Source organism: Equus quagga, chromosome 2 (assembly GCF_021613505.1).
Source record: "Equus quagga isolate Etosha38 chromosome 2, UCLA_HA_Equagga_1.0, whole genome shotgun sequence".
Taxonomy (NCBI): domain Eukaryota; kingdom Metazoa; phylum Chordata; class Mammalia; order Perissodactyla; family Equidae; genus Equus; species Equus quagga.
Window position 1 is genome coordinate 145509968 of NC_060268.1, and position 19950 is coordinate 145529917.

Consider the following 19950-nt stretch of genomic DNA (forward strand, 5'->3'; position numbering starts at 1 on the left):
TTATTATCCCCATGGTACAGATTGTGAAACTAAGTTTCAGGGAGCTTAAGTTGGCTAACAAAAGTCACACAGCTAATAATAATAACAATGATAGATAGCACTTATGGAGTGCCTACAATGTATTGCTTCAGTGGGGACACAGTGGCAGATTTCAGAGCACAGGAGCTGTGGCTGATGCCCAGTTCTGCTCCCTGTAATTGGAGATCTGAGAGATGCATTCTCATGGTCACCATATCCTCTAAAGGACGGAGCCAGAATTTCAATTCAAAATTTTTTGCAAATCGCTCAGGAACTCTTCATTACCTTTATCTCACCATTGAGAAGACTGAGATTCATCAGAGAGCCATAACTAGAAATTGGCCTTTATATGTTTTCAGAACCAAAACTTTCTGAGAACTACCTGTGGGGTCTTTGTATCTGCATATTCTGGCCAATTCTCACTTCCATTTCTACATTAGAGTTAAGAATTGGGGTGTGGATTCGTTGAGAATCCTGTCCAAGTATCGACATAAGCCCTGGTTAAATGTCTGCTTAATAAGCCGGATAGTAACTATGATGGGGCAATAAGAAAGTGAAAGGAAGGTCTCTACTATTTCTGATATTCTTTTGTCAAGAAATTGGTATTGACAAATAGAAATGGCAATCAATAGGATATATTGGAGTATATGAGGAAGCCATTTGGTGTAAACCTACTTCAGCCTGCCTTTGTTTTTCCAAAAGGGCCTGACGTGGCCGTTGAGCAAGCATTGTATATCTGCTTTAAACATTTACTAAGGCAAGAACAAATGCCCTTAAAATAAAGGTGCAACTTCCCCCCTACACTGGCATTTCCTTAAGGATAAGCATCTTTCCTTAAACTGACTGCTGTGCTCACCTATGACCACACAGCTCGAGACAACAGACCTGCCGCCCTGCTGTGTCCACCAAGACAGCAGACCTACCTTCTGTGTCCATCAATTGCTGTGCCGACAAAGCAGTTTCTTGACTATTGTAAAAGGGATATTTCAATCATATGTGAAACATCTTCTTTCTTCTTTAGGGGTATATAACCACTCTGTACACTCCACTTCTTTGGTGCCCTTTCTTCCTTTGGGAAAAAAGGTCCTGGGCCATGGTCCTCACATTTTAGCTCAGAATAAATTCACCGAAATTTTCATTTATAGATTGGTTATGGATTATTTTTATTGACAGTATCCTTGATTTCATCATCAGTGTACCCGTCGGTGTAAAATGCATTACTTATGAGAGTTGTCTATACAATTCACATGGATTTGATTTAAAATATTTAAGCCCAATAAGAAACAGAAAAATGCAGCAATATTATTTTGACAATCTCATATTTCTCCCTGGCTGGAGTATCTAGGGGCAAAGACAGAAAGTAATCCTGAGAGAAAGGATATTTTTGAACAATGGAAGAGATTCTTACAAATGGTCACATTCCTGGTATTATTATTATTGTTTTCTTTAGATTGGCACCTGAGCTAACAACTGTTGTCAATCTTCTTTTTTTTTCTGCTTTTTCTCCCCAAATCCCCACAGTACATAGTTGCATATTCTATTTGTCAGTCCTCCTAGTTGTGGCATGTGGGACACTGCCTCAGCACAGCCTGACAAGCAGTGCCATGTCCGCGCCCAGGATTCAAACTGGCCTAACCTCTTGCCACCGAAGCAGAGCGCGTGGACTTAACCATTCAGCCACAGGGATGGCTCCCTAGTATTATCTTTTTACAACTAAATTTGGTTAAGTCTGTAGCAGCTCTCACCACAGTCATGGAAGGCATCTGTCTGCAGAAAACTCTTCTAAGATTAGGTTCTCATTTTTTGGCTACTTCTGTCATTTTAGCCTTCCCTTCATTACACAGATTTTTTTTTTGGTACAGTGAATAGAAAAATAAATAAAAATATAAAAAGCATCATTTCCCAAGTGTGTTCCTTAAAAAATTTAATTCATGGTATGTTTAATTGGTATTATTCAAACACTAAAGTTCTAAGAGCAAATAAGACTCAGAAAAGTAGATTAAACAAAAGTTAAACAGAGTCTTGATTACAGTAGTATACTGAGCTTAATTATGATATTGTAAGTTAAGACTTTGCAAGCAAGTCATGTCTTTAGCATTTATATGTACTTATTATATTTGTATATATGTATATAATATGGTCTACGACTCTTGAAGCAAATCATTTATAAACCCTTTTATATATATGGTCTAAAAAATATATATACTTTTATATTGTAACATATTTTCCCATGAGCTCTTTTTACAAATAGCACCTTATGGGAGCCATGTTTTGTAATAAAGCAGGGTGAAATGCTGATTATATATACAAAAATCTATAATAAATAAAATCTATATTGATTTAGTCTTGGTATTTGAAACTAAAGGTCTCACTTTCAAAGACTGAGAATCCCCTGGAATTTATAATGTCTTCTCTCTTCTTAGTCTAACATCTTTATGTGCATTAGTGTGAACCAGCAGGAGGTCAATGTGGGACACATTCACCACGGAGCTAGCATAGAAACAGGTCAAAGAAACAAGAGGACAGTTGGAGCATCATTAAGGAGAGGTGCTTGAATCAGGCAGACTTCAACAATTATAGTTAATATTGTGAGCCCCAGATAGGGCAGAGCAAGTAAACACAGCACTGGAAAGCATAAGTAGGCACAGCCCTGGTGAGAGGTGCCTGAAGAAAGGCTGTTTGGTTAGGACCTGCCACTCCTTATAAAATGGAACACAGAGACTCCTCTTGTCTGGGTGTGTCACCCTCCACACCCAGACCCATTACACAGAGGAATGAAACAGAGGCTGCTGAATGGGCTCTATGTCATGGCTACAAAACACAACTCGTCAGGGCTAGTACACTCTTGTGCCATCCTTGGGACTAGACTCCAGCTTTTCCTATGAACAGCACACAGTGCTAGCCATCTAGCCCTCCTCCCTGCACCATTACAAGCCCCACAGGCTCTCCAGCTTGCCCATTTCAGAAGATAACTGGATCTGCTCTAACACAGGGTCCCAAGGTTCACTTCCCAGTGATCGCAACTCAGAGGAGTCAAATGCCAATCACTTAGCAGAAACCAGAACATATACATTGTAAATGCCTCAGAGAAAAGATTAATTTTTAAAAATTGCCCTACTACCTTCCCAGTGCTGAGTTAAGGACATAATCAACTTTCCAAGCTTACTGCCAGAGAGGACCAATGAAGCAGGATGAAATGAAACCAGGCAAGAAAGATATGATACTGTAGGGAAGAAAGACATTTCCTCTACCTGCTCTGGGTCCTTCTGGCCAGAAAACAAATTAAATTCACATGAGACAGAATAACAGAAAAAAATTAAACAAAGCTTTATAACATGTATACATGGGAGAGGCTCAGGCAAACTGAGCTACTCCACCAACTCTCAAGGCTCCCTGTTTCGGTATCTTCAGCTACAGACAAGGAGGACGTTTGGGGTAGTGATTTGGGTCTTCAAAGGGGAGGAAGGCAACCTACATGGAAATGGAAATGCAAATGTTTGGTAAATAGAACTTTGATAGGAGTGGGCTTAGCAAGGATCCTCCCAGTCTACCAGAACCCAAATTTATCTGTGGTGATGGCCCGTCCTGGGGACAGGTCTTTATTTTAAATTTCTTTTAGGCAGTTAGAGGAGAAAGGTTGAATGTTCTTGCTGAGTCTGAGCCTTTATTGTCTTCAATATTGTCTTTATTGTCTTCAGCTCAAAATAGTCCACATACAAGAGTGGCGCATCTTGGGGCAGCCTGCCCTGAACCCCATCAATACAAAATAGCGAGTGACAGTGGCAGTCTTTAAGATTAAATGATGTACTCATTCTCTCTTTCACGCATCTATTTATTTGACAAACATTTATAGGAACTTCCATGCTAGGTCTCAGACAGAAATGAGAATGAAACGGTTTCTCAAGGAATCCGGTGAGTCCAGCTGTTTTTCAAAATCTGGAATGCATATCAGCTACCGGGAATGATGGTTTAAAATGCAGATCCCTGATCACACTCCTTCTTCAGTTTTGCTGGGTTGGGTTCTAAAAGTCTTCATGGCTTTCTATGGTGATTATGATGCCTGCCATCTATGGGATATGTGTAACACTAATCAGGCACCCAGAAGCCAGAGGGCCTTGGTAAGTCTGTTCTGAATGGACTGAGTGGTTAAGAGCATAGTGCTTAGGAGCATTTCCTTGAAAGTCAGGCAACCTGAATTCAGATTCTGGCTCCATCACTGTCTGTTTGATCTCAAGCAAATGATTTGACCTCTTTAAGATCGAGTTTCATCTGAAATAAAATGAGGATAATATTTCTTATCTCAGGGGATTGTTTTGAGAATAAAATGTGATAATGTGTGTCTGCCACATTATTTGGCACATAAGTGCTCAATGCGTGGTTGTCACTGTAACAATAATTATTGCTGTCAGTGGTGTTATTATTATCACTACCATAGTTATTCACCAGAATTAAGCTTTATACTAATCAATAGTAGTTATGTATAAATTTAATATAAAATTACATATTTACTACATAATTCAGATATTATTAATCATATTAATTATAGTATATTAATACATATAATCAGCAGAGACTATGACTTTGACAAATCCAAAAGAGGAATTCAAGGAATTATCTATAACTGAATAGTGAAGTCTTCTTCTGAAAAATCCTTCCATTTCCTGCAGGGTGACACATCTCTTCTATATATTAATTTGATATAATATTAATCTAGAATATTTACCATGTAGAAATGCAACAATTTGACTAAGAAAGAGAAAAGAAAAAGAAGGAAGTGGGAGAAGTGGTGTTGAAAACACAGAGAGGAGAGAAGTGATGTCTCTGCTTTACACAGCCCATAATAGACACACACGTCTGCAGGCCTGGCAAGCAAATGCGTGACTCTGTGGGACGGGCATATGCTTTGCAGCTCCACTTATTTTGGCTTAAATTTTGTCTTTATCTCAACCTAAAGAAAACAGAACAGATTAGCAGGTACAGCGTGTTTTTAAACATAATTTGCAGATCTTCATTATGTAAAAGTGGTAGAAAGGGGAGGTCTCCTGCAAAACGTCTCCCTCTGTCATTTTGGTAGTTGTCATTCATATGTTTGTTGTTTGTTTTTAAACTTACATGATTTCAAATCCAAATGAGGCATATGCATCATTTTTTCCCAATAATTTTCACAATTTTCTGTTCAAAAAGTAGCTTCTTTCTTATGATCAAGTAATACTAAATATAGAAAATTTTAAAAATATGGAAAATCCTTTAAAAATGAGATAATAGTCACCCAAATATTCACCAAGTAGATATAACCATAATTAAAATTTGGTGCTTAGTCTTTTTTTCTCTTTATAATGTTTACCACTGAGCTCAAAATATATGCACAATTTATATTGTTTTCCCTTAATATTATATTATAGGAATTTCACATATCACATAAACATAACACTTGGTGGCTGAATAATTCCATTCTTCCTCACCTATAATTTACTCCACCTATAATTAAACAATCTCTTATTTTGGGAAATTTCACTATATTATGATGTACAATAAAGAATAATTTCATGCATGATACATATATATTATTTTTCTTTTCTTTGTTTTTAAAGGTTGGCCCTGAGCCAACATATGTTTCCAGTCTTCCTATTTTTTTTTCTTCTTTTCAAAGCCCCCCAGTGCATACTTGTATATTCTAGTTGTAGGTCCTTTAGTTCTGCTATGTGGGACGCCGCCTCAGCATGGCTTGATGAATGGTCCTAGGTCTGCGCCCAGGATCCAAACTGGCGAAATCTTGGGCTGCTGAAGTGGAGCCCACAAACTTAACCACTCTGCCACGGGCCCATAGATTATCTATTGGAGATTTAATTGATATTGCTTTCTTCCTTTCTTTCCTCTTCCCTTCCTTCCTTCTTTTTTTCTTCCTTTCTTTCTTTTCTTACTAACAAGTCACCATTTCAGATTTTTCATGGGATGTCTTGAATAATTAAGTATATTACTTATTCAAGCACAACCTAGAGGCATGTTTCTACTCCCTCCCGTGGTAGTGTTATAAGATTACACAAAATTTCACTTTTAGAGTTTTCTTTGATGACAAATATATTAATATTTCCTTTTCCAGGCAGACCCCAAATGTGGCAGCTTTTAGCAGCAGCAAGCTGGATGCTTCTCCTTGGATCTATATTTGGTTGTCACAGGAAAGGAAGCATCACAAATCCTGAAGCTAATATGAATATTGTAAGTCATTCATTAAGGAAAAAAATTAAGATAAGGGATTGTTAATTTAACACCATTTTCATTATAATTGGTGTGCCTGTGTAATTTTCAAAAATTCTAAATTGACTAGGTCTGTGCTACTTCCTCTGTTCCTTGACATGGCTAGCTACTCTAAGAGTTGAAAGCCCTGACCCAAGTTGGGGCAGTAATATTCACTCTCCTGATAGTCTGAGCTGCCATCTGATGGTGGTTTCCTGAAGAGAAGTTTCGTGAGTTCATACTGATGATCTCTATGGAGTATCCCTGAGTTCTTCCTGAGGCTTTTTCTAGAGCAGTTTCTTTGACCTTATATCAGTGTACCTTTTTAGTTTAGTAAGTCAGAACTGGTTTCAGTTGCTTATAACCAAAAGTGTTTTGACATGCAGGAATTCATACCAGAAGAGGAATGGAATAGAATGGAATGGAATAGAGTGGAACGGAATAGTGCTAAGCAAAGAAAAAAACAAAACAAAACCAAAAACAAACAACAAATGTCCACCATGGGCTTCATTCCAATGGGATACTCGATATTCCCATATATGTTGTGTACCATTGATGTCTTCACCCATACCCAAGTTTGTATTAGAACATTAAGAGTGTGACTGTCAAAGTTTTTTGCTTAGTGTCTCTTCTTGTTCCTCTCTCCAAAGTGTCCTGTAAGTACCCCTAACCATCTACCACACTGTTGAACTCACAGTCCATGAATGTATGTCCTCAAATCCACATTTTCCTCCTCCTCCCATATTCACACACATTTTCTTCCTTCCCGGTCTTGGTGCTTTCTGGCTTTTAATTATTCTATAATGATAATAAGAACAATAAACATTTATAGAGTACTTCCTTTGAGCCAGGCACTGTCCTAGATACTTTAAGTATAATTCTCACAGTAAATCTGTGAAGAGATACTATTATCATCTTTATTTTACAGTGGAGGGGAATGAGGCAGAGAAGGATTAAGTAACTTATCCAAAGTTACGTAGTTAATAAGAGGAAGAGTTGGAATTGAAGACCTACAGTTGTCTCTAGGGTGTGGACTCACAACCACTGTTTTATATAGCCCCATAGTATGCAGACACATCTTGTGTGCCTGGCATGGACAGATGCATAATCCCAAGGCAAGGGCATATGCTTTGGAGCTAAACATGCTTTGGCTTAAATTTTGTCTCTATCTCTTCCTAGTGTACAATCTGGGACAGATTGTTAATCTTCCTGAAATTTAGTTTTGTCAACTGTAAAATGGGTACAATTGTATCTCAAAGGCCTATTTTAAGGATTAATAAAACAGAGGATATAAACCGTGCTCCATGCAGAAGATGATCAATAAACACTAGTTCCTCTCTTCCTTGTGTATCTGTGGATGGGGTATCTTCTGTTTACCCCTCTAGATCCACTCTCTAGTCTTTACACCTTTCTCTCTGCCCAACAGGCTGACCTGTGAGAACTGTATCAACAGGCCCCCTTGACCTTCCATTTTCAGTTCAGTTCAGTTAATGGAAATCTTGAGCAGGAGACCTGAGGGAGGCAGGAGAGTGAGATCAGATGATTTACTGCCCTAGCTCCCTCCATGAGGTCACCTTATGCAGGCAGGCTGTCTCCTTCTGCTAAAGGTCACAGTTCCTCTCAAGGTGGCTCTGTCTACTTGTTTTTCTCATTCTGGGTCTGGTAACCACTTCCTTTCCTCTCTAGTCAGGTCTAAAGTTGGTAACAGCTCACTTATTACTAGCCACAGGGTACTGCAAAATCCCCTGGGATTTCCCTTATTAGATGACCATATAATGTTTTGTCAAACATTCTGAGAGTGAACTAGAGTGCATTAATAATACCAAGCCAAGCAAACCACAATGTATGGTCACCCCACTTTGCCTTAGCCATGCCTCTGCTTGCATCCTCCTTCTAAAACCCACCTCAAATTATCCCAATTTTCCTGCTGTATTCTTTCACAGCACATAGATGAACAGGAAATTGTAACATCAAGTACTGTATTGCAATGTATGTATAAAAATCAAGAGATAACATCATGAAGGCATATATTTTCTTTTCCTACTTTCAGAGCCAGATTATTTCCTACTGGGGTTATCCTTGTGAGGAATATGATGTTGTGACAAAAGATGATTATGTCCTCGGAATTTATAGGATTCCTCATGGAAGAGGATATCCAAGGAGAACAGGTAGGATTTATTTTGTAATGAAAGGAAAAAGACTAACGCAGAGCTCCCCACATGTGCTGATGATCACCGTAGGGCAGCTTTTTTTCCGAAATAGATCCTAATCTCTTCCCTGAGAGGAGGAAACTCATCACCTCCACCTCTACTACTCCATTGCATGTGTATAACACTTGGAGTTTTTAAAGCATTTTCATATATACTATTTAGTCTTTTCTTCTCTCAATCACTTTGTCCTCCTTCCAAACAAACAAGGAAACAAAAGAAAACTTGGCCTTACTCTAGAGATACCACTTTCCAGGCTTAAAAACCAGAAACATAGGAGTCGTTTTTGATACTTTCTTCTCCCTCACTTCCTATATCCAGCCAATTACCAAAATCTATCAATTTTGCCTTCTAAATTTCTCTCTCATCTGAAAAGTTCTCAGCTTCACTATTGCTCAAGTCCAGGCTTGGACATCATCATCATCTTTTGTTTCAGCTACTACAATAATTTTCAGTTATTTCACCTATAATTAATTCTCCACTCAAGTCAGTGGTATTTTATTTTTTTAAGTAAATCTGACCTTATTAATTCTATACTTAAACTTAAGTAAAGATCCATTTCTAGCTCCCTACAATACAGCTTGATATCTTTAGAGGGATCTGTTACCCTGCAAGGGAACTCTCCCCTCATGTACACCGAAGCCGAGACCGTGCTACAGCAGTCTTTGAGGAAAGAAAGTTTATCACACAATCAACTGGTAAGGAGACAGAAGGACAGGCTCTCAACTCTGTCTCCCTGAACGGGGTTATGGGGTAAGGTTTAAGGGATCAGGCTTCAGAAGCACCCGCAGGATGAGTTTTGATTGGCAGATCAAAATGTTCTCTTCTGGGCAGACTCCTGGCTGGTTCACTACCCTTGAAAAGTAGCTTTAACATTCTGTTGTTAAGATGAGGTCAGCACAGTAAACAGGGTAAAGTTGTTGTGCAGATTTAAGTCATTGCCTTCTCTTTTGATAAGTTTCCAGAAATTTAGTCATCCTCTCCTTCCTGGCACAGAGATGAAGGCACCCTTACAAATGGAGGCTTTTCTTATAAATGGACATTTCCCTTAGAAATGGGTAACTTCTACTAGGTTTTCAGAGCTTTTCCCCGTGTCTTCTGTTTCCTAAAAATAATTGGCTTAAAATAATTCTTATACCAAAGAGGTATATTTTGGGATAACAAATTCTGTTCCTGGTCCTATGATTACACATCCACTTGGCAAGAATTGTTTGCTTTTTTGTCTCATTTCTTAGCTCTTTTTATTCTTCGGAATGTTGTATAACAAAACTTCTCAATACCAGAAATGTTAACTGCTTAAAGAGGAAATCTAGAATTTTAAAAAGAGAGGGAGATGAAACAGTGATTTTGCTTTTATAGCACTAATGCAGGCTCATGGAGCCGAGGAAAGGAAAGATTTCAAAGGAAAGATCTTTCAAAGGAAAGATTTCTTGGACTCTCAAGGTCTGGCAGTAGTGCTCTTTTATTCAGAAAATAGCATGGAGTAGAATGGGGACAGGACCCATGGGCAGTAAGAGCTGGAGGCATGGGGACAGGACGTATGGGTAGGAAGAGCTGCGAACATAGGCTGAGGCATAGGTATGTGAGTTATCTCTTTACAAGACAAAGGAGAGATTATGTTTAAAAAGTCACTAAAATGGTATCAGTGTAGGTCGGGTCTGGTTATTGGGCGGTCCTAACACTTTAGATAAGAATCAGATCGGATATGCTTCACAGAGGGAGATGATATAGGTCAGTATGTAGGGTAGGACGCCTTGGGCTTTTCTCCTTGGGGCAGCCTTGATCTTCATCAGAATCAACTTTCTCCAAAAGAACTCTCTTCCTTTTAAATACTCTTGAGAACTTTGTTTCCTCAAACTTTTATCTTATCATTTCTGCCAGGTAGTTGCCAAAATACGTGAGATGAAAGCTGTCTCCACAATGATAAGCTGCCTGAGGGCTCAGATAAGAGAGGGGCTTTGGCAGTAATTCAGCCAAAATTTTCTCAAAAGGTACATAAATGGATATAGACTTTTAGTTGCTTGATTCCAGATGGCTGAAGGCTCTCTAAGAGTGAGGTCCAGCCCACCCAATCTCAGGAAGCTGATCTAGCCACAAAAGTGACCTGAGGGACAGCCCTCAGGTGCCCACACAGCATCACAAACCACTTATAAAAGACAGGAAAGCCCTGGTCATTTCTCTCTCTCCTCTGTGTTTTCAACACCATTTTCCTACTTTCTTCTTTTTTTTCTCTTTCTTAGTCAAATTGTTCCAAGTCTACATTACAAATAGGATTTTTATATCAAATTAACAATTTTACACTGTAGAACATTTCCCTTAAAACCTCCCATTTTGCTTTCTGACCATGCAAATTAAATGAAGTAGTGTGTGTAAAATGTAGCATAGTGCCTGGCATTCAGTAAACATTCAACAAATGACGTTTTTATTGTTTTCATTATTATTTTGAGAAAAGCGTAGTTTTATAATGAGATGATTCTTGAGAAATAAAATGTTATTAATATGAACAGTAATAATAGAGCAATATTTATTATGGACAGTCTTTTATGTATTTTAATTCTAATTTAATTCTTACCACTAGACTATAAGATAGCATTTGTTAATATTCCCTATTGTACACATAAGTTAAATTAGGCACAAAGGGGTTAGTACATAGCAGAATAGATTTTGAACCAGCAAATCTGACTGCAGCACCTACAGAACAACACATTATATATAATCCAAATTTTACAAAGAGATGAACAGGACATATGGAAGATAAACAACTTGCCCAAGTAAGTAGTTCAGAAGGGACTAGAACCCAGGTTTGCCTGGTTCCAAATTTCATCTCTTAAGCTCTCTTCTATACCACAGGAAGTCAGGAAAGAGAATTTTCTTGTATACACTAAGGAAAGCCAGACACAAAATTCTTGCCTGTGTTTTGCAGCTCCAAAGCCTGTTGTGTATTTGCAACACGGCTTAATTGCATCTGCTAGTAACTGGATTTCCAACCTGCCGAACAACAGCTTAGCTTTCCTCCTGGCAGATAACGGTTATGATGTGTGGATGGGGAACAGCCGGGGAAATACTTGGTCCAGAAAACACTTGAAATTTTCACCCAAATCACCAGAATTCTGGGCCTTCAGGTAAGGAGATACCTACTAATGAATAAAGTGTGTGCTTTGCTTATTTATGTGGATGAACACCCTTTAATTTTTCCCTTTCTGTCCAAATGCATCCAATGGAATCCACAAGACAGAAATAAACATTTTTCTTCTATCCGGGCTTTCTTCATAAGCTCAAAAGATGCCCTTATTGTCGCATTGTTATTTCTTTTAAAAATTCCACTTGCTGGTATCTGTGTGTATATATGCAAAATATATATGCAAAAATAAAATCAAAATACAAAAGTCAACTTTAGAAAGGTTAATTCCAGGACTGTCACTTTGTCAATATGGATTCTAAAGGAAATTTATATAGTACCCTTACTATAGAGGAAAAATGAAACTGATCAAGAAATGGAACCAGAAACAAGGTTCTGCTTGAAAACCTGAGAACAAGACATTCGTAATAAACCAGCATTGAGCCTAGTCCTGGTGCATAGATGACACTCAGATGTTTATTCACTGAGTAATGAAGGAACTCTGCCCTCCATAGGCTGGAGGTGCTGAACACTTTCCTGGAGTGAGGTCCTGGGGAAGTAAGGAGAAAGTCTGAATACAAAGGATGACTAATGAGTAGAGTTGCCAGCAGCAGCCCTTGGGGACACTGTCTGCTCTAGAAGTCAGGCCAGATTGGTCACAGGGACAGATCCCTGCACTTGTACCAGAGCTAAGAACTGTGCCTTGAAGGTCAGTAATACCATTTGTTCCTTGGCCTCATTCCTGGAAGCCATTTGGCATTTCTTAATTCCACATCCCAGTGCAGTTGTGTCATTGCACTATTGCAAATAACATGATGATTCCCTAGGTGAGTATCTTCCCAACTACACACAGGAAAGAAGCACCTGAGGTGACTGCTAAAGATGCACATTACCAGGCCCCTTCCCTGGAAATTCTGATTCAGTCTGTCTGGGCGGAGGTCTGCAAATCTGTTTGTTTTATTTGTATTTTAAATAAGTGGTCCAAGTGATTTTTCTTTTCAAGGGAATTTGGTACAGAATTAGGTGAAAAACCTCTACAGGCTTTTGCAAGTCAGATTTTTCTGATTCCAGTTTGTTAACAATGTTACTCTTGCAACCAAGGTGACATCCTCGAATGTTGCACAGATGCATAATATCATATATTTATTCTAGTCTTATATTTAACAAAATCTAAGTATTTATATCTGCAATGAATATGTTTAAATATTGCAAGTCTAACAATGAGATGTTTTCTCCAATTTTGTTGTTTTTCTTTGGCAGTTTGGATGAGATGGCTAAATATGACCTTCCAGCCACAATCAATTTTATTGTAGAGAAAACTGGACAGGAGCAACTCTACTATGTGGGCCACTCTCAAGGCACCACCATTGGTGTGTTTGGGGCAAGTGTGATCTGAGAGAGTCAGCAGATTTTCTTGCATATTCATGAAAAGGGTCAGGATTTCTTCCCTCTGTGAAGTCTCTAGCTTAGGAACTTGAGTTGGGAAATTAAGTGAGGATGACAAGAGGGACTTTTTCCCCAGGTCTGAATTTGGAGACTGATGGATAAGCCTGAAGGAGAGATAATTATTTATTTAGTCATTTGTGTCAGACACCTGGTTAGATGCTAAAGAATCAGAGATAAATATAGTATGCATCTTTCCCTTAAAAGGCTCACAGTCTAGTTAAGGACACCAAAAAGAAAGCAGAGAATTACAAACCTCAGTGATTATATGCCACCGTCAGTGTGACGTTTAGTTCCCAGTAGGTGCTGGAGTAGGCTAGATGTGGATGGGGCCATGTTGGCAGTGCCATGGAGCACTTCACTCCCTGCACTGCTCTCCATTCAGCTAGACACTTCCACAATATCAATAGCATTTCCACCAGTCTCTTTTCTGTGTCTTAATTCTAATCAGATTTCTGGTGTAAGTCTCTATATGCCTGTACTATAGTATGCATCATACATGCATTCTCTCAGTGGAAAATACAAACATTTGAGAGCGTTATCATCCATATTTTACAAATGTCTGAATTTAAAAATCCTTTCCAATTGTGATAACACCAAATAACACCTTAAGAACTATATACACAGACAGTCTTTGACTTACAATGGTTCAACTTACAATTTTTCAACTTTACCACGGTGTGAAAGCGATATACATTCAGCAGAACCCATACTTTGAATTTTGAATTTTGATCTTTTCCTCAGCTAGTGATATGCAGTATGATACTCTCTCATGATGCTTGGCAGTGGCAGTGAGCTACAGCTCCCAGTCAGCCACATGATCAGGAGGGTGAACAATTGATACACCTACAATGATTCTGCACGCATACAACTATTCCGTTTTTCACTTTCAATACAGTATTCAGTAAATTACATGAGATATCCGACACTTTATTATAAAATAGGCTTTGTGTTGGATGATTTTGCCCAACTGTAGGCTAATGCTCTGAGCATGTGTAACATAGGCTAGGCTAAGCTATGATGTTCAGTAGGTTAGGTGTATTAAATGCATTTTTGACTTAGAATATTTTCAACTTACGGTGGGTGTATTGGGTTGTAACCTTGTTGTAACTCAAGGAAGATGTGTATATAACTTAACCTTCAAAAGAATCATCCTACATAGATTCTATTTTCCAAATTTACAGATTGAGAAAACTGAACTCATGTAGGGGTGGTAACATTCCCAAGTTTTTGCACAGCCAGTGAATGGAAAGCCAAGATTATAGCCCAGTTTTGTCTGATACCAAAGACTATGGTCAAGTTAGAATGGCCCTTGGAGTTTACCCAGATATGTCCCACAATGGGTTTTGAACCTTTTCTGTAACATTCTCTATAGGTAGACTTGTACTCTTCGGTGACAGGAAACTTACTTTATTCTGAATTAGCTGATTCCATCCTTGAAAAATTTAGAAAATCTTTCCCTGAGAATGGTACTCATGCTGAGTTTTTTTGTTTTTAATATAACTACTTTTATTATAATTTAAAATGAATTAAGGGTTGTTTTAAATCTATGAACTAGTACCTTCTTCCCTTTCAGCTTTCATAGCATTCTCTACAAATCCAGAGCTGGCTAAGAAAATTAAGATATTTTTTGCATTGGCTCCAGTCATCACAGTGAAATATACCCAAAGTCCTATGAAAAAATTAGCAACTCTTTCCAGAAAGGCAGTCAAGGTATGTGACTTCTTCAATTTTAAATCTGCAATAACTAAAACTAGTTCTATTTCCACTCATTTCAAGAGAAGAGAATCTGAGGCAAATGACATTTTACAAACTTATAAAAATATAACAGATGCTCAAGGGAGCCATGTGCGTTTACTGATAATGTACAATTTTACCAACAGGGTTCAGAGAGCTCACTCTGATGTCATTCTACTCTATTGTCTTCACCCATATCTAGAGGCTTCTCTACTATGTCATTCTTCAATCAAAGATAAAGCAAGAGCTAATTTGATTGATTGATTTGTTTAATCTAGTAAGTTAAATTTTTCTCTGAGGCCCCCTAGCTTTTCAGGGGCACTATAATGTAATAGTTGAGATCACAGCATGGTGCCCATGGCATGGGTTTGAATCCTAGCTAGATGAGTGAATTAAGTCAAGACCTTAAGTATTCTCGGAATCATTTTCTTCATCTATAAAGTGGGGATTAAATAGTCCCTATTCATAAGGCTGCTGTGAGGATTAAGTGAGTTCATACATGTAAATCCCCTAGAGGCAGGTCTTGCACAGTGTACACCTTTAATAAGTGTCAGTTACCGTTATTGTTGTCCTGATTTTCATAGAACACACTTTCCCCCATTACTAAAAGTCCAACTTTGCTCAATTGCTCCTGGTCTATCAAGTCCTCAAAACCTAGGCATATCCTAGACCTCAGATTCTTTCTTCTAGCTGACAGCTAACTAAGCTGATCATTAACTCAGTCAAGGAGAATTGGTCTATGTGGGTTGGTGTGTTTTCTTGGTGCATATTAATATGGGCTTCTCCCACGGCTGACTAAGGTGATCATACTGTTCAGTGATTTCAGAGAAAGCATATGAAAGTGAAACAATTTTTATAAAAGCCAGGGATTCTGGCTGGTGAGAGATAAGGAAATTAGCACATGGCAATTCAATTTCATACCTACAGAACCCAGAAAGACAGTAGCAGGAAAGCTATCAGAACAACATGAAAAATCCTCACATTTCCCTCTTAGTACTTGGGCCTCTTGTACCACAGAAATTTCAGTCCAGCCTCATCCCGCAATATTGGATAAACACGAGACTTCTTGCTAAATTATTTCAGCATTCCCACACAGTTAAGAGATATTTTGAGATGGTGGGATCTTTCCATTTTCCTCAATTTGCACAGCTCTGCTTCAACCTTCCGTATGTTTTGACATGCCTGTGGTATAGTACAGTTCAATTCAATTCTGTAAAGAGATATCTAAGAGCTACTATTTCAAGAGCATAACATCAGGAAATAGCTATGTCTATAAAGATACTTTTCAGCTTGTTGGTATGACTGAAAATCAGAGTGCATAAGAGAGTGGTAGGAGACTCAATGAAGGAAAGAGTAGGGGACAGTTAATGGAAAGAAGGTAAGTCATGTTAAGAAATTTAGATTTTGTTCTGTTGGTGACGGGAAGCCATTGAAGAATGTGAAGCAGAGTAAAGGACTGATCACCTTTGCATTTTTGGAGCTATTGCCCTAAATGGGCTTTAACTCCGATCAAGGAGCTTACCACATATGACCCTCTAAATCTTGATAGAAATTCCAGCAGCATCATGATGATAGAGCAAAGAAATTGCTAAACAAATTTAGAGAAAAGTGAAAATGTTTCTAATTGTTGTAATCACAGAAGACCTCTTGGATGAAATGGCATTTGAGTTTGGGCTTAAGGACAAGATTTCAATATATATAGGATGTTGCAGAAAGTCTTTCTAAACCAAGAGGGAAATACGAGCTACGTTTCAGTTGCAAAGTTCAAGCCATGGGAAACCTCATGTAAATGACTTTATTAGGGCTTTAAATTTGTGAAGTTGAATATGAGAAATAAATATTGGAAACGCAGGAGTAGATTTGGACAACATTGAATGCCAAGTTAATATATTTGGAATTTATTCTATAGGTAATGGGTAACCTTGGCAAGTATTTGCACAAAGGAATGACACACATTATGCTCTTTTTTGGAAAGGTTCTCCTGGGACCAAATGGAAGTAGATCGGAGTAAAAGACATCAAGAGGGGCTAAAGATGAGGTGAATGGTTATGGGGTTATTGTTACACTTCAGCTGATAGATGTTGGGAAACTGAGCCAGAGTTGTGCAAAAGAAGATATATCTACAGAGTTTGACAATGAAATGATAGACAGCTTTATAGCCATGGTATAAACTTTGAGAGGGTGGGACTTTCTTTTCTCCTCTCCTGTTAGCCAAATGTTCTCAGGCAAGTCGAGGAATGACTTCCTTTCACTAAAGAGCTCCTGGGCTGGGATGATCCTTTTACTATCTCTGATTAGAGAATTCTTTTTATTGATATTATCCGTTCTTTTCTATTGTTCTTTCAATTCACGTAAGGCACTGACATAAGAACATGAGTCAGACAGAATAAAGTTCACATTCTGTCTCTGCTTCATGCCCTTTGCGACCTTGGGCAAGTTATTTAACCGTTCTCAGACTGTTTTCACATTTATAAAATCAATAGAATTTGAAGTTCTGATGTCAGCAAGATGGCAGGTTAGGAGGTCCCAACACTTGTCTCCTTGATAAAAACAACAAAAACAATAAATAAACAACTAAGAACTGACAGAAATAGCTCTGAAAAACCTTTGGACTATAACAAAGAAGCAGCAAAAACCCTGCAGAGCTCAAAAACCAAGGATGGCTGCATAGACAAGCATTTTACTTGTATCACCGCATCCCCCAGTCTAGAGGAGCTCAGCACCAAGAGGGATACTCTCAGAGGGATGTTATCACATGTGCAAAAGGAGAGCAGAATACCTGCAAGGCTCATTACTACCATGGACACTTTTGGCTTTTGCTACCAAGGTTCCCCACTGTCTTCACCAATGCTGAACCCAGCTGACAGAGCTGCTTGAGCCCACGCTGCTAATCTCCTCCCGAGGGCTGGAGCTGTTACTGAGGTGAGACCTGTTCCCAGTGGCCCCAGTTGTTGCTGTGCCCTACAATCTGGGATCAGAGTATCACAATGTCTTGCCATCTATGGAACCAAAGCTGCCACTACTCAGCTCCCCACCCCTTGGGTCCCACGTCATGGCTTTGACCCCCTATTACCAGCCACAGAGTTGCTATCTGTGCTCTGGTCCCTGGGTCCTGAGTTTAGGGCTTTGATCCAGCATCACTAGGGCCAAGCTGCTGCTACTCTGCTTCTGCCCCCTGGGGCAAGAGTTGGGACTGTGACCTGCCATTCCCAGGGCATGCTGCTGCACCCCTTGGGCCCAAGCCACAACTGCACCTGTCAAGCCTGGGTCTGTGCTGCTGCTGAGTCCTCCTGTCTCTCCCCCTAGCTCGAGTCACTGAAGCAAGCACCAAAGACCCAAACTCCAGTTCCATAGAAGATCTGCTTATGTCTGAATCACTGGAACCATTGCCACAGCAAGTGCACCTATGCCCCAACCCAGATGCTATGGTAGTTCTGAACTCAAGACCCTGGCTCTGCTACTGCTGAGTGTCAGTGCACCAGACCTGGCACCAAGAAGGATACACTCAGCTGGAGCTTCTCTTCAGGGGCAAAAAAGAACAGGAGGATATCAACAGCCTTTGCCACTAAGGAATATAATAATTTTAGACACCACTACCACCTGCAGGACCTCCACAGTCTTGGCCAGTGAAGACCCCTGTAGTCCTCATCACTGTTGACCTCAGCTGTTGGAGCTATGATGCTCCATCACAGAGGCTATGATGCTGAGCCCTCCCTGGAATCAAGACACTTCACTCTACAAGCTGGTGCCATTACAGCCACCTTCAGGTGAAAGTATTTCCCCACTAAAGCCAGTCTGAAAAGGCTGGAAGAGGTGACTGCTCCCTTAAATGTGCAGACATCAACACAAAGCCATTAGAAACACAAAAAAGCAAGGAAACATGACACCACCAAAGGAACACAATAATTTTCTAGGAACTGAACACAAAGGAATGGAGATTTGTGAGTTACCTGAAAAAGAATTCAAAATAATTATTTTAGGAAAGCTAAGCAGATAAAACACAGACAACTCAGCAAACTCAGGAGAATGATGCATAAAAACATTGAGAAGCTCAACAAAGAGATAACGATCATAAAAAAAGAACCAAGCAAATTCTACTGCTAAAGAATGAAATGAATGAAATAAAAAATAGAATAAGAGAGCTTCAACATCAGCCTCAATGAAGAAGAAATAATCTGTGAACATGAAAACAGATCTCTTGATATTATACTATCAAAGGAGAAAAAAGAAATAAGCATGAAAAAGAGTGAAGAAAGCCTACATGAATTGTAGGACACCACAAACAAAGCAATTTTTCCATTATAGGAGTCCCAGAAAGAAGAGAGAGAAAGGAGAAGAAAGCTTTTTTAAAGAAATAATGACTGACAATTTCCCAAATCTAGGTAGATATGATCATCCATGTATGTGAAGCTCAGAAAACCCCAAAAGATTCAGTTCAAAGAGATCTTCTCCAAGACACATTAAAATCAAACTCTCAAAATCCAAAGAAATATGAGGCCAGCCCAGTGCTGTAGAGGTTAAGTTCACGCACTCTGCTTTGGCAACCGAGAGTTCACAGGTTCGGATCCTGGGCACAGACCTAGCACTGCTCATCAAGCCATGCTGTGGCAGCATCCCACACAAAATAGAGGAAGATTGACACAGGTGTTAGCTCAGGACCAATCTTCCACACACACACACACACACACACAAAACTAAGGTAAACAGAATATTGAAAGTAGCAAGAAGAAAAAGACTCATTATATATAAGGGAACTCCAATAAGGCTATCAGCAGATTTCTCAGCAGAGACCTTGCAGGCCAGGAGAGAAGACCATGATATATTTAAAGCGCTCAAAGAAAAATACTGCCAACTAAGAATACTTTACTCAGCAAAGTTGTCCTTCAGAAATAAAGGAAAGATAATACTTTCCCAGACAAACAAAAGCTGAGGAAAGTTTTTATCACTAGACCTGCTTTACAAGACATGCTACAGGGAGTTCTTCAAGCAGAAACAAAAGTATTCTAATTAGTAACATGAAAATTTATGAAAATAAAAAATTCACTGGTAAGGGCAAATATATAGTCAAATTCAAAATACTCTAATACTCCAATGGCAGTGTGTAAACCACTTTTGAACTCTAGTGTGTACGTCAAAAAATAAAACTGTTAAAAATAAGTATAGCTACAATATTCTGTTAATGGATACATAACA

The 19950-nt window shown here is 38.9% G+C and overlaps 1 protein-coding gene across 4 annotated transcripts in view; it reads left to right on the top strand.

Annotated features, from left to right (window-relative positions):
• The window catches only part of LOC124236129 (lipase member K), a 48839-nt gene that overhangs the window by 11137 nt on the left and 17752 nt on the right, over positions 1-19950 (top strand). For all 4 annotated transcript variants that reach the window (XM_046654845.1, XM_046654847.1, XM_046654849.1 and 1 more), the window contains exons 2-6: positions 6119-6234; positions 8303-8420; positions 11383-11581; positions 12838-12947; positions 14597-14733. In XM_046654845.1, coding sequence (XP_046510801.1) covers positions 6130-6234; positions 8303-8420; positions 11383-11581; positions 12838-12947; positions 14597-14733 — 669 coding nt within the window. In that variant the 5' untranslated portion in view covers positions 6119-6129. The remainder of the gene's footprint in view (positions 1-6118; positions 6235-8302; positions 8421-11382; positions 11582-12837; positions 12948-14596; positions 14734-19950) is intronic.